The 13,160-nt window shown below is 40.1% G+C and overlaps 1 protein-coding gene across 5 annotated transcripts in view; it reads right to left on the bottom strand.

Annotated features, from left to right (window-relative positions):
- Positions 1-13,160, bottom strand: part of GOLM2 (golgi membrane protein 2) — a 122,297-nt gene that overhangs the window by 86,158 nt on the left and 22,979 nt on the right. For all 5 annotated transcript variants that reach the window (XM_032174184.2, XM_032174183.2, XM_058427870.1 and 2 more), the window contains exon 2: positions 1,418-1,472. In XM_032174184.2, the coding sequence (XP_032030075.1) occupies positions 1,418-1,472 (55 nt within the window). The remainder of the gene's footprint in view (positions 1-1,417; positions 1,473-13,160) is intronic.

The following is a 13,160-nucleotide window of genomic DNA, read 5'->3' on the forward strand; positions in this document are numbered from 1 at the left end:
ATGTAAGAGTCCAAGCTTCAAAACCAAAAGTTCGATAGCTATACATACAAATCAAGACATTTTTCTCTGCTGAAGAGTATCGTACACAATTTCAAAATATCTCAAGATCTACTCCAGCACATATGGTACAATAAAGATTTTTACTCAGTATCATAGGTTGTCATTTTTGTTGACATATACTAACAGAAGCCACAGGACTTCTTATTCAACTGATCTATTTAATAAACAGTTAATTAGCATTAAGTTACTGCTTTAATAAGCTCTAACAGTATTTCTTAACATTTAATAAGAAGTATACTTTGATGACAAGTGAAAGCATTTGTAAAAATTACAAGTTGGAAGCAGCACTGACACTGTGGCATCTTCTGTGTCATCCTAATATATTTTGGTGAGTCAAAAAGAGGAGAACATGGACACACATGCAACAAAAACCCATGTGACGACCCAGAAAGCGTATCTAACAGAAAATCAAAGCTGTTCTAAATCATGGATAATAGGAAATCAACAACTTATTTTAGGGTTACAACACACAAAAACACTTCCTATTGATTGTGCTAGGTAAGGAGAAAAATTTTACTACATTACAAAGCCAGCTAAGGTTGGCTACTTCCAGAGGACAATAAAAATAGATTATCTAAGTATATCTAAAGAGGCTCAAAAGAATAATAGAATAAAGGATATTTATGAAGCTAGAGAGCATGTGCTACCTACATACATAAACCTAGAGACAATGCATGCAAAATTTTAAAATACAGTATTATAACCAAAGGGTGTGAGGGAGATGAGGATTGTTCCTCAGATCCCAAACTTCAAAGGCTAACAGCGATGGCATGAAGTAACATAAGCAGATTGTAGGGCTTTTTTTTTTTTTCTCTCCATAAAAGCTGTAGTACCTCTTTATCACTTCATCCAAGTAAAAATATGTGTGTGTATTTTTATATTTATTATTATTTATTATATATTTATCTATCTTCCAGGTTTCTTTCTGTTCCCAGGGTATCTCAAACATTAAGCTTGGAGGCTCTATCCAAAGCATCCCTAGACCTGAATGAATTAATTTAGCAGATTGGACATAGTACAGAGGGAACACTTCTCACCTTTTCCCTAGAAATTTGATGGCTTCTGAAGCTACAGCTCAATTTTTTTTGAGTATTCTCTTAAGAACATTTCATTGCATAACCCTGTCTATAGCACAAGGTTAAGACACAGATCTCATATTTTAACTTGGATTTATCATATATAAAGCATCATTAAATAATTTATTATATATTAAGGCAAAAGGATAAATGTTTTACCATCAGAGGAGTTTGTTCAGAAAATTGTATTTCATTAGGCTAATTTACTATTTCTTAATTCTTCACAATTTTAGGCATTTAGTGACCTTTGTTTATGTTTAATCTGTAATTAAGGTTCTTACCCTTTAAATGATGTATGTCTGCCATCTGGTACGATATGTTGTTCTGTAGTTTAACCTGAAAAAAAATTAAGTTTTCATTTTACTAAAAAATATGTAGTTTTGCTCTTTTTTTTGGTTCATATTCACTTTGAGCTTGACCATAAATGCAACGAAAAACTCTGGTTATTTATTTATACTCTACCTCTTTCCAAAAAAAATCAGCAGTAAATTCTGATCTTGTAATGGTTACTTTAAATTTGCACAAGAAAATTCATTTCAATTGATAAACAATGTAACGACGTTAAAAGTTTTCAAGTTTGAACTGAACATCACATAATGATTTTTTTCTAAAACTCAGAGCTATGGTCACTGTCTTCTAGGAGCCAGTACACAAGAATACTAAGAACTTAAAAGTATACCAAAACATGACTCAAAGGCTTACTAGTCAACTTAAAAATTAAAATAAGACCTTGGATAAGCCAGGACCTCATAGACAGGGAACCAACCACTCTGTCTCAGTTATTGCTTTAGACAAGTTTGTTCTAATTACAAAATGTAACTAAAATATCACTAAAAATATATCTCTTGTCTACCCCAAAGTAACTTTACTTTGGAAGGCACAGGCAGATTCACATTAATCAGAAGTAGCACCATGGAAAAATGATTTTTTTTTATACTGAGTCTCACTCTGTCGCCCAGGCTGCGGTGCAGTGGTGCGATCTCAGCTCACTGCAACCTCCGCCTCCCAGGTTCAAGATATTTTCCTGCCTCAGCCCCCAAGTAGCTGGGACTGCAGGTGCACACCACCACACCCAGCTAATCTTTGTATTTTTAGTAGAGATGGGGTTTTACCATGTTGGCCAGGCTGGTCTCGAACTCCTGACTTCAAGTGTTCTGCCAGCCTCTGCCTCCCAAAGTGCTGGGATTACAGGTGTAAGCCACCACGCTTGGCCTGAAGAATATATTTTTAAACTTTTTTTTTTCAGAGTCTTGCTTTGTCAACCAGGCTGGAGTACACTGATGCAATCACAGTTCACTGCAGCCTTGACCTCCAGGGCCCAAGTCTATCCTCCTATCTCAGGCTCTCAAGTAGCTGAGACTACAGGTATGTATTATAACACCCAGTTAATTTTTAAAAATATATTTTTTTGCAGAGACAGGGTCTTGCTATATTGCCCAGGCTGGTCTTGAACTCTTGGACTCAAGTGATTCTCCCGCTGGCCTCCCAAAGTGCTGGGATTACATGCATGAACCACCATGGCCAACCTAAACTTTTTATTTTAAAATTAATAACAGATTCACAGGAAATTGCAAAGATAGCAAAGAGAGGTCCCAGGTAACCTTCACACAATTCACATAATTTCCCACAATGGGTACATCTTATATAACTACAGTACAACATCAAAACCAGGAAACTGACATTGGTACAATATGAATGTATAGCTCTATGTCATTTTAAAATATGTGCAGATTTGTATAACCACCATCACAATCAAGATGCAGAATACTTTTATCATCACAAAGATCTCCCTCATGCTATTCCCACCCCCTTTTTTTTTTTTTTTTTTGAGACATGGTCTCCCTCTGCAGATCAGGCTGGAGTGCAGTGGCAAAACAGCTCGCTGCAGTCTCCATCTGCAGGGCTCAAGCGATCCTCCCACCTCAGCCTCCTGAGTAGCTGGGACTACAGGCATTTGCCACCATGCCAGGTTAATTTTTTTATTTTTAGTAGAGATGAGGTCTTGCTATGTTGCCCAGGCTGGTCTTGAACTCCCGGGCTTAAGCGATCCTCTTGCCTTGGTCTCCCAAAGTGCTGGGATTACAGGTGTGAGCCACCGTGCCTGGCCCTGGCCCATGCAATCTGTTATAGTCACCCCCAACCCCCATTCCCCCACCATCCCATGTCAAGCCACTGGATGGGAAAGTATAAAACAACTAAGAAAACATGAGAGTAGTCTCAAGGAATTAGACAAGGCACCATCTAAAGCAGTATAATTACTACAAGAATCCAGAGATCCGGGAAAACTTCATGGAATTGATTATATCTGAATTAGGCATTGAAAGTTAGTAAAATTTAAACAGATGGGAAAGGGGCATTTCAGATAGAGGAGATTGTATAAGAAAAGATACAGTGGCAAGAAAGCATGAGATATACCTCAAGACTCCATCAACATACTGTTTGACTGGAGCACATGAAAAGAAGAGTTCGAAAGAAAGATGGAGTAAAAAGACCATGGAGTATCTTTCAGTCCCAGGTAGAGTGTATTCTTCAATCTGAGAGCCCATGACTTTCAAATTTAAAATAAAAGTTGGTCCATAAATAGATGAAAATATAAATGTTCTAGGTGAAGCAAGAGGAGTCTAGGGGGTCCCTCTTTTTTTTCCCCCCAGAGTCCTGGGTGCTTTGAAGAATGAAGTTTAAAATATACAGCTAGGCCGGGCACAGTGGTTTATGCCTAGAACCCCAGTAGTTTGGAAGGCCAAAGCAAGAGGATCACTTGAGGCCAGCAGTTCAAGACCAGCCTGGCCAACATAGTGAGACCTACAAAAACTAAAGAAAATAAAAAATGAAATTAGTCAGGCATGGTGGAACATGTCTGTAGTCCTAGCTACTTAGGTGACTGAGGTAGGAGGATCACTTGAGCACAGGAGTTTGAGGCTGCAGTGAGCTAGGATTGCACCAGTGTACTCCAGCCTGGGAGACAGAGCAAGACCCTATCTCAAAAAATACATAAATAAATAAATAAATAATGAAATAAATAATGAAATATAATGTTGATATTCAGTAATAAAAAAGGAATAAAGTACTAGCACATGATAAAATATGGATGAGCTTGGAAAACATTATATATGCTAAATGAAAAAAGACAGTCACAAAAGTTCAAATATTATCTGATTACATTGATATGAAATGTACAGAATAGGTAAAGCCATAGAGAAAGAAAGTAGATTAGTGGCTGCCAGGGGCTGGGGGCAGGAAGGAATGAGGAGTGACTTCTTGTTGAGAACAAGGTTTCTTTTGGGGGTGATGAAAACGTTCTGGAATTAGACCATGGTGATGGTTGCTCAACATTTTAGATACAGTAAAATGCACTAAATTGTACACTTGAACAGGACAAATTTTATGGTACATGAATTATATGTCAATTTTTAAAATGTAAAACAAAAACAAAAAAAATGGCCAGGTGCAGTGGCTCATGCCTGTAATCCCAACATTTTCGGAGGCTAAGGCAAGAGGATCACTTGAGCCCAGGAGTTTGAGACTACTCTGGGCAACATGGCAAAATCCCCTCTCTACAAAAAATACAAAAACTTAGCCAGGCACAGTGGTGCATGCCTATAGGCCCAGATACTTGAGAGGCTGAGGTGAGAGGACTGATTGAGCCCTAAAGGTTGAGGCTGCAGTGAGCTGTGACTGCACCACTGCACTCCTACCCTAGGTGACAGAGCGAGACCCTGTCTCAAAAACAAAAATGAAAACAAAACAAAACAAACAAACAAACAAACAAAAAATCCCACTCACACATTACTATGGGGTATCATACAGGAAACTGGAAGGCCAGGCATGGTGGCTCATGCCTATAATCCCAGCATTTTGGAGGCTGAGGCAGGAGGATCATTTAAACTCAGGAATTCAAGATCAGCCTGGAAACACAGTGAGATCTCATCTCTACTAAAAAAATAAATAAATAAACAGATTAGTCGAGCATGGTGGCATATGCCTATAGTCCCAGCTACTCGGGAGGCTGAGGTGGGAAGATCACTTGAGCCCAGAAGTCAGGAGTGCAATGAGCCATAATCAAGCCACTGCACTTCAGTCTGGGCAACAGAGCAAGACCCCATCTCAAAAAAAGAAAAATGGAAACTGAGGATAAAACTATAGACAAACACTATGTACTCAAGGAGCTTATTATTTAGGAGGGGAGTCAAGTAAATAGGCAATCATAATACCGTAAAATAAATGCTATCATTCGGTTCTACAGACATGATGGGAGAACTTAATAGAAGGATTTAATACAGGCTTCATGGAGTGAGAGAAGGCTTCTGGAGATGATGATGATGACTGATTATGAGTCCTGCAGGAACCAGGTATAAGTAGGGAGAAGATAAGGAGGAAAGGCATTCAAGGCACATGTCAAAACTTAGATATGAAAAACACTTAACATTCTAGGAACTATAAACAATTCCCAGTAGCTGGAATAGAGAATTAGGGAGAACTGGTAAGAAACATGGCTAGAAAGGTAAGTAAGGTTCACAAGTATGAAGGGTCTTCCAAGAAATATGGATTCGTCCTGTAAGCTATGGTCAATCTTTAAAGTTCTTTTAACAAGGCAGTAAAATCCAAACTCCAATTTTTTTTTTTTTTTTTTTTTTGAGACAGAGTGTCGGTCTGTTGCCCAGGCTGGAGTGTAGTGGCCCAATTTCGGCTCACTGCAACCTCCACGTCCCAGGTTCAAGTGGTTCTCCTGCCTCAGCCTCCCAAGTAGCTTGGACTACAGGCGCACACCACCACACACAGCTAATTTTTGTATTTTCAGTAGAGACAGGGTTTCACCATATTGATCAGGCTGGTCTCAAACTCCTGACTTCAGGCGATCCACCCGCCTCGGCCTCCCAAAGTGCTGGGATTATGGGCGTGAGCCACGCGCACCCAGTCCCAATTTGCAATTTTAAAAAGTCAATCTGGCTGCAACATGAAGAGTAGACCAGAGCGGGCAAGATGAGAAGGAGGGAGACCAAGTACTACTGCCCTATTATAGGTGAGAATGTTGGTCTAAGTCAGGGGTGGGCAAACTATGGCCTGTGAGCCTGTTTTTGTAGGAAAGGAAGCTAAGGATGATTATTACATTTTTTTTAAATAGCTGGAGGAAAAAAATCAAAAGAAGATTTTATGATACATGAATTATATGAAACTTAAACTTCAGTGTCTACAAATAAACTTTTATGGGAAAACAGCCACACTAATTTGTTTACATATTGTGTATGGCTGCTTTTGAGCTGCAGTGGTTGTGGCAGAGACTATATGGCCTGCAAAGCCTAAAGTATTTACTATCTGGACTTTTACAGAAAAAGTCTTTTTAATTTCTGGTCTAAACTAATAGAATCAGAAAAGAGAGGTAAATACATGTGACATACTAAAGGGGAAGAATAGTCTTGTAGATTGATTAGATACAGGGGTAAAAGGAGAAACATCAAGTATGATGCTTAGATTTCTAATCGGGGTGACTAGATGAGTAAGAATATAATTTTCTGTAATAGGGAAACACAGGAAGAGGAACAGACTTGGGGTCAGGGAGAGAATCAGGGAAATGATTTTTTGAGATTTTGACCTATTGATTTTGAGGCATCTGTGACCTATCCAAGAAGAGATCTTCAGTAGGCAGTTGGACATCTGGAGCTCGGGCGACGACCAGACAGCCATTCACATTCAAATGGTAATCCAGGTCTTGGGAATGAGATCACTGAGGGAAAGCTACAGGGGAAGCAAAAAAAACCTGACACCAACAACTACAATATTTGATCAGTTTGCTCACTCAGAACTGCTCCGTAAAAACTTCCAATTAGCCTGTATTTTACTTTGTTTCTCAATTCCTTCATTTGCAGAACCTAATCTCTTTTTGTACTTGTTGCCCTTCCAAGAACATCATCATCCTTTGTATTCATTTTCAACACTTCGGTTTTTTATTTAAAAAACACTTTTTTTTGAGACAGGGTCTTGCCCTATTGCCCAGGCTAGAGTGCAGTGGCATGACCACAGCTCACTGCAACCCTGATCTCTCAGGCCCAAAAGATCCTCCCACCTCAGCCTCCCAAGTAGCTGGGACCACGGGCATGTGCTACCACGCCCAGATAATTTTTTTTGTCTTTTGTAGAGATGGGGGGATCTCACTTTTTTAAATCAATTTTTATGATGCTATGCCAGGTTCTCTGTACTCCATTTTAAATCTGCTTCCGAAATTGCTAGAGGTATGCTCTTCTTAAATATTAGGCTGTGAGTGGCTTCAGCTTCCCTGAACTGTCTCTTTCATATTCTTATACATTGAAAAAAATTTTAATGGAGGTGGGAAAATTCAATCTATAGTTGAATATATATATTCAACCTGGGTCCCTCTGTCACCCAGGGTGGAGTGTAGTAGCACAATCTCAGTTCATTATAACCTCTGCCTCCCAAGCCCATGTGATCCTCCCACCTTAGCCTCCCAAGTAGCTGGGACCACAGGCACAGATGACCACTCCTGGCTAGATTTTTGTATTTTTGGTAGAGACAGGGTTTTGCCATGTTGCCCAGTTTGGTCTTTTAGCTGTTTTCTGGTTTTTTTGAGACAGAGTCTCACTCTGTTGCCCAGCCTGGAGTGCAGTGGCACAATCTCGGCTCACTGCAACCTCCGCCTCCCAGGTTCATGCCATTCTCCTGCCTCAGCCTCCTGGGTAGCTGGGATTACAGGTGCCTGCCACTACGCCCAGCTAATTTTTCGTATTTTTAGTAGAGATGGGGTTTCACCCTGTTGGCCAGGCTGGTCTGGAACTCCTGACCTCGTGATTTGCCTGCCTCGGCCTCCCAAAGTGCTGGGATTACGGGCGTGAGCCACTGCGCCCGGCCAGCTCTTTATAACTCCTTTGGCTTTAACCCTTCCTCTGAGAGCCTTCATTTAATATCTCCACCACCATCCCCTTACCTTCAAAAGAAAGCTTAACTTGCCTTCTAACTATTCCTTCTTATAGTTCACTGTTTTTTCATTTTTTTAGAGATGGAGTCTCACTGTGTTGCCCAGGCTAGACTCGAACTCAGTAGCTGTGACAACAGGCTCAGGCCACCACACCCAGCTCTCTCCTCACAGTTTTAATTTCCTTGTGGTCATTAGGAATTTGATTATCTTCTAAATGACTGCCAAAACGTCCCCGCTGTTGAGAAATTAATTTGAGTTCTTACTATTACATGATTAGAAAAAGAGATTATCTTCATTTTGCCACACATATTCTCTGTTGAACTGATCATGCTTCCAGAATATTTTCACTTTTTTTCTAAATATATTCCAGACAGGTAACAGCACATAAACTTCCTGATACCCATAAACACTGAATAAATGTTTGCTCAATGATCCCCTAGACTTTTATGTCCCATACTCTTTGTACTACACACTCTCCTACCTTAAGTTATACTTTATCCATATTTGCACAATTTTAATTATTCTTCAAGGTTTCTTTTGAGCGCCTTCATTTATTCCCCTTGTTATCACCGTCATTGCCTTTAGGCTTTACCTTATTCCTCTCTTTCTGTAATACTTGTTTCTTTGGGATTTTGAGTCCATCTATAATAGGCCAATTATCCTTGCTCTGTTTGGCCTTTTCCCTGTGAATCTCTTAAAATGTGTTTACTGTCCTTCCTGAGACCCCTCTCCTGAGTTTTATGTTCTTTATTTGTTTATGTTCTTTATTTGTTTTCCTCAGCAAGAATTCTTTCTTCTTGATATTTCCCTATAGTACTTCTTGTTCATCCCCAGCTACTTCATTTATTTTCCCTTAATCTTTCTTCCTGCAATATCAAAAACTTCATTTTTATTTTTCTACCAGCTCTCTTCTGAAGTTCTTTTCATGTTTCCCCATCCTATGTGGCTTCTCTAAATTAATTTTGGCAGCTCTTAACAGCTCAGTTGCTCTGCTTCTCTTTCCATTTGGGGACCTTGAAAATGGCTCAGCTGTGCCTGCTTTCCTTTCATTACAGTCTGTTCTTGGGCAATCAGCACAACTATGACCATTTATTCCAAAGGTTATATACAATTGGCTTACTACAGATGTCATTCTTGACTCCTTTTTCTCTACACCAGAAATGTTTTTCTTGATTATATCTCATACTCAGATGATTTCTAGAGACAAGTCTATCTTCTGTAACATAACTGCCAAACCTGGCTGATGCTCAGAATCACCTGGGGAGCTTTAAAAAAGACATATTCTACTTCTAGTCTGATTCAGTAGTCTGGGGAAGGCCCAGGAATTTTAATTTTAAAAATCTTAAGTGATTCTGATAAGCAGCCAGGTTTGGCAATTATTCGTCTATAGTATGGTTAACACCTATACCAGCTGGATCAAAATGGAATAGCATTAATAATAACAAGTGGGTATTAAATGATTATTTTTGTGCAGGTCCTAGGCTAAGTGCTTTATAAGCATTATCTCATTTAATCCTCACAACCTCCTTATGAAAGTAGGCATAGTTATTTTTCCCCATTTCACAAATGAGGAAACTGTGTCCTCAGTCATATACGTACAGCAGGTTTTGAATACTTTCTCAAATAGACCCAGTCCAGAGTCTGTGTCTGTGACTACTGTGTATATACTAGACCTGGTAGGTGATTAACATTTTTTATTCTCACTACTCATAGTTCACACAGAGTATGCAGTCAACATTCCAATCACATCTGCAACTTTCACTTATCTGTTAATGAATTACTGTCTTCTTAAACCAAGTTTTAGTATAATTCATATCCAGTTACCAGTTACATTTTTTTTTTTTTGAGATGGAGTTTCGCTCTTATTGCCCAGAGTGGAATGCAGTGGCACGATCTTGGCTCACTGCAACCTCCGCCTCCCAGGTTCAAGCAATTCTCCCACCTCGGCCTCCTGAGTAGGTGGGATTACAGGTACACACCACCATGCCAGACTAATTTTTGTATTTTTAGTAGAGATGGGGTTTCACCATGTTGGCCAGGATGGTCTTGAACTCCTGACCTCAGGTGATCCACCTGCCTTGGCCTCCCAAAGTGCTGAGATTACAGGTGTGAGCCACCGCACCCGGCTTACCCAGTTACATTTTCTTTTCTTTTGTTTTCTCTTTTTTTTTTTTGAGACGGAGTTTCGCTCTGTTGCCCAGGCTGGAGTGCAGTGACGTGATCTCGGCTCACTGCAAGCTTCGCCTCCTGGGTTCATGACATTCTCCTGCCTCAGCCTCCCGAGTAGCTGGGACTACAGGCGCCCGCCACAACACCCAGCTAATTTTTTGTATTTTTAGTAGAGATGGGATTTCACTGTGTTAGCCAAGATGGTCTCAATCTCCTGACCTTGTGATCTGCCCACCTCGGCCTCCCAAAGTGTTGGGATTACAGGTGTGAGCCACCGCACCTGGCCCCCAGTTACATTTTCAAAGAGAATAAACAAGGTCTTTGGTCTTGACTGGCTATAATGAACAGCACAAAGTTTTTTTTCATTCACTCATTCATCTTATTAAGAAATTTTATTTTATTGTGGTGCTTATTCATTATTTATTCAATCAGTCATTTATAAAGCACTTAGTGAGTACCCACTATGTGCTAGACCTAGGGATACAAAGGATTTGATCTTGGTCTGTTAAGAAGAATAACAAAGAATTACTATAAAGTTTACTTATTTAGTCAGTCAGCCAGTCACAAAGAAACATTTATTGAACACCTGCTAAGGGAAAGACACTGTGTAAGGCCTAAAGATACAGCAATATATAAGAAACAAGAGAGAAGTCTGGATAAAGGATACAGATTTGGAGTCATTAGCACATAAAGTGTAACAAGTTTTATAAGTGAGTATGATGACTTAGAGAGTAGAATGAGAAGATTTCAGACAGAAAACTATGAACTATAACATTTAATAATGAATACAGGTGAAGTCAGCAAAGGAGACTAAGAAGTTAACTGAGAGATAAGAAGCCAAGAACATAGAATGCTGGGGAAAAGATGCTGAAATTATCAGGAGTAGGAGGAGAAAATGCAGATGAAAGCAGAAAATGCAGAGATAAAATGTCTTTTCAAGAAATTATCCTAGAAAGGGGAAGTAAGACAAATATTTTTTATTTTTGATATGGAGTTTCACTCTGTAGCCCAGGCTGGAGTGCAGTGAGTGGCACAATTTTGGCTCACTGCAGCCTCCACCTACTGGGTTCAAGCAATTCTCCTGCCTCAGCCTCCCAAGTAGCTGGGATTACAGGTACCTGCCACCACACCAGGCTAATTTTTGTATTTTTTTTTTTTTTTTTGAGACAGAGTCTTGCTCTGTCGCCCAGGCTGGAGTGTAATGGCACGATCTCAGCTCACCGCAACCTCCGCCTCCCGGGTTCAAATGATTCTCCTGTCTCAGCCTCCCAAGTAGCTGGGAGTACAGGAGCGCACCACCACGCCCAGCTAATTTTTTGTATTTTAGTAGAGATGGGGTTTCACCATGTTGGCCAAGATGGTCTCTATCTCCTGACCTTGTGATCTGCCCGCCTCGGCCTCCCAAAGTGCTGGGATTACAGGCGTGAGCCACCACACCCAGCCATTTTTGTATTTTTTAGTAGAGACGGGGTTTCACTAGGTTGGCCAGGCTGGTCTCAAACTCCTGACCTCAAGTGATCTGCCTGCTTTGGCCTCCCAAAGTGCTGCGATTATAGGCATGAGCCACTGCGCCAGGCCAGACAACTATTTTTTAAATGCTGAGGAGCAAGTATAGACTGAGAGGGTGAATATAAGAGGAGGACTGGATTACTAATTCTACAAAGTCTTTGAAAAGATGGAAGACATTGGATCCAGAGAACAGATAGAGAGGCTGGCCCTGGAGAACGGATGAACCTTCTTTTATTTTAATAAAGAGGAAAGACAGATGGGTACAGATGTAGGTATTCCTACAGATTTAGTAGTTAAGTTTTATCAGTCCAATTCTTGGTCAAGCAGGAGACAAGATCACCTACTAAGCTTGAGAAAGGAGAAAAAAAGTTTAAATGGGCCTAAGGAGGGCAGAGATCTGAAAGTTGTTGGAAAGGGTGTGTTGCCTGGAGAAATATAATATGTAATGTGTTACTGAAAACCCAGTTGAGTTTGCTGATCATAAATTCCTGCAAATCTGGTTATATGATTTTCTGCAGCTGTGCTTGAAATCGGCATATAAAAGAGAGGGTAATGGCAAGAAACTAAATTGAAACAAAATCTTAGCTGGATAGGGAGGAAAGTAAAGAATACATAGGGCTGCTAGAAAGGAAGAGGTAATAGAGGTCCAGATAAAGTTGGAGAACAATTATAGTTTATTCAGCAGTTTTAATCTCTTTCTTGTTACATTCTCCCAAGAACATGCAAGTTTGAAGTTCACAAACTTTAAATTTCAAGGATTCGAAATCCTATGTTAATGACTTGGCACGGTGGCTCATACCTGTAATCCCAGCACTTTGGGAGACCAAGGCAGGTGGATCACCTGAGGTCAGGAGTTCGAGACCAGTCTGGCCAACATGGTGAAACCTCATCTATACTAAAAATACAAAAATTAGTCAGGCGTGGTGGTGGGCACCTGTAATCTCAGCTACTTGGGAGGCTGAGGCAGGAGAATCGCTTGAACCCGGGAGGCAGAGGTTGCAGTGAGCCAAGATCACGCCATTGCACTCCAGCGTGGGTGACAGGAAGAGACTCCATCACACACACACACACGCAAAAAGCAATCCTATGTTAGGCTTATGTTAGAATGAACTAATAATCAAGACTTTTGATAGTTCATTAACGTTGGCAAATATTTCTAGTTCTCATCCCAAGCCCTTCGAAGGACTGTCTCTCCCCACTCCTTTGAAGGTATGTGTTTTTTACCACATACACACTTACTACAATAATAATAATTAAAAAAAGCAATCTTTTTCAGACATCATGTCCTGAATTTCATTTGAAAAATATAGACACTATGCTGTTAATTCATATTAAAGTTATGGTGCCTGGAATGCCTCTCTAACTGGAGGCATTTCCCCAACATTTTTGGGGAAAATGTTTTTCCTCTTAGGGAGGGG

The sequence above is a fragment of the Hylobates moloch genome, unplaced genomic scaffold (genome assembly GCF_009828535.3).
Source record: "Hylobates moloch isolate HMO894 unplaced genomic scaffold, HMol_V3 SCAFFOLD_14, whole genome shotgun sequence".
In the NCBI taxonomy this organism is placed as follows: Eukaryota; Metazoa; Chordata; class Mammalia; order Primates; family Hylobatidae; genus Hylobates; species Hylobates moloch.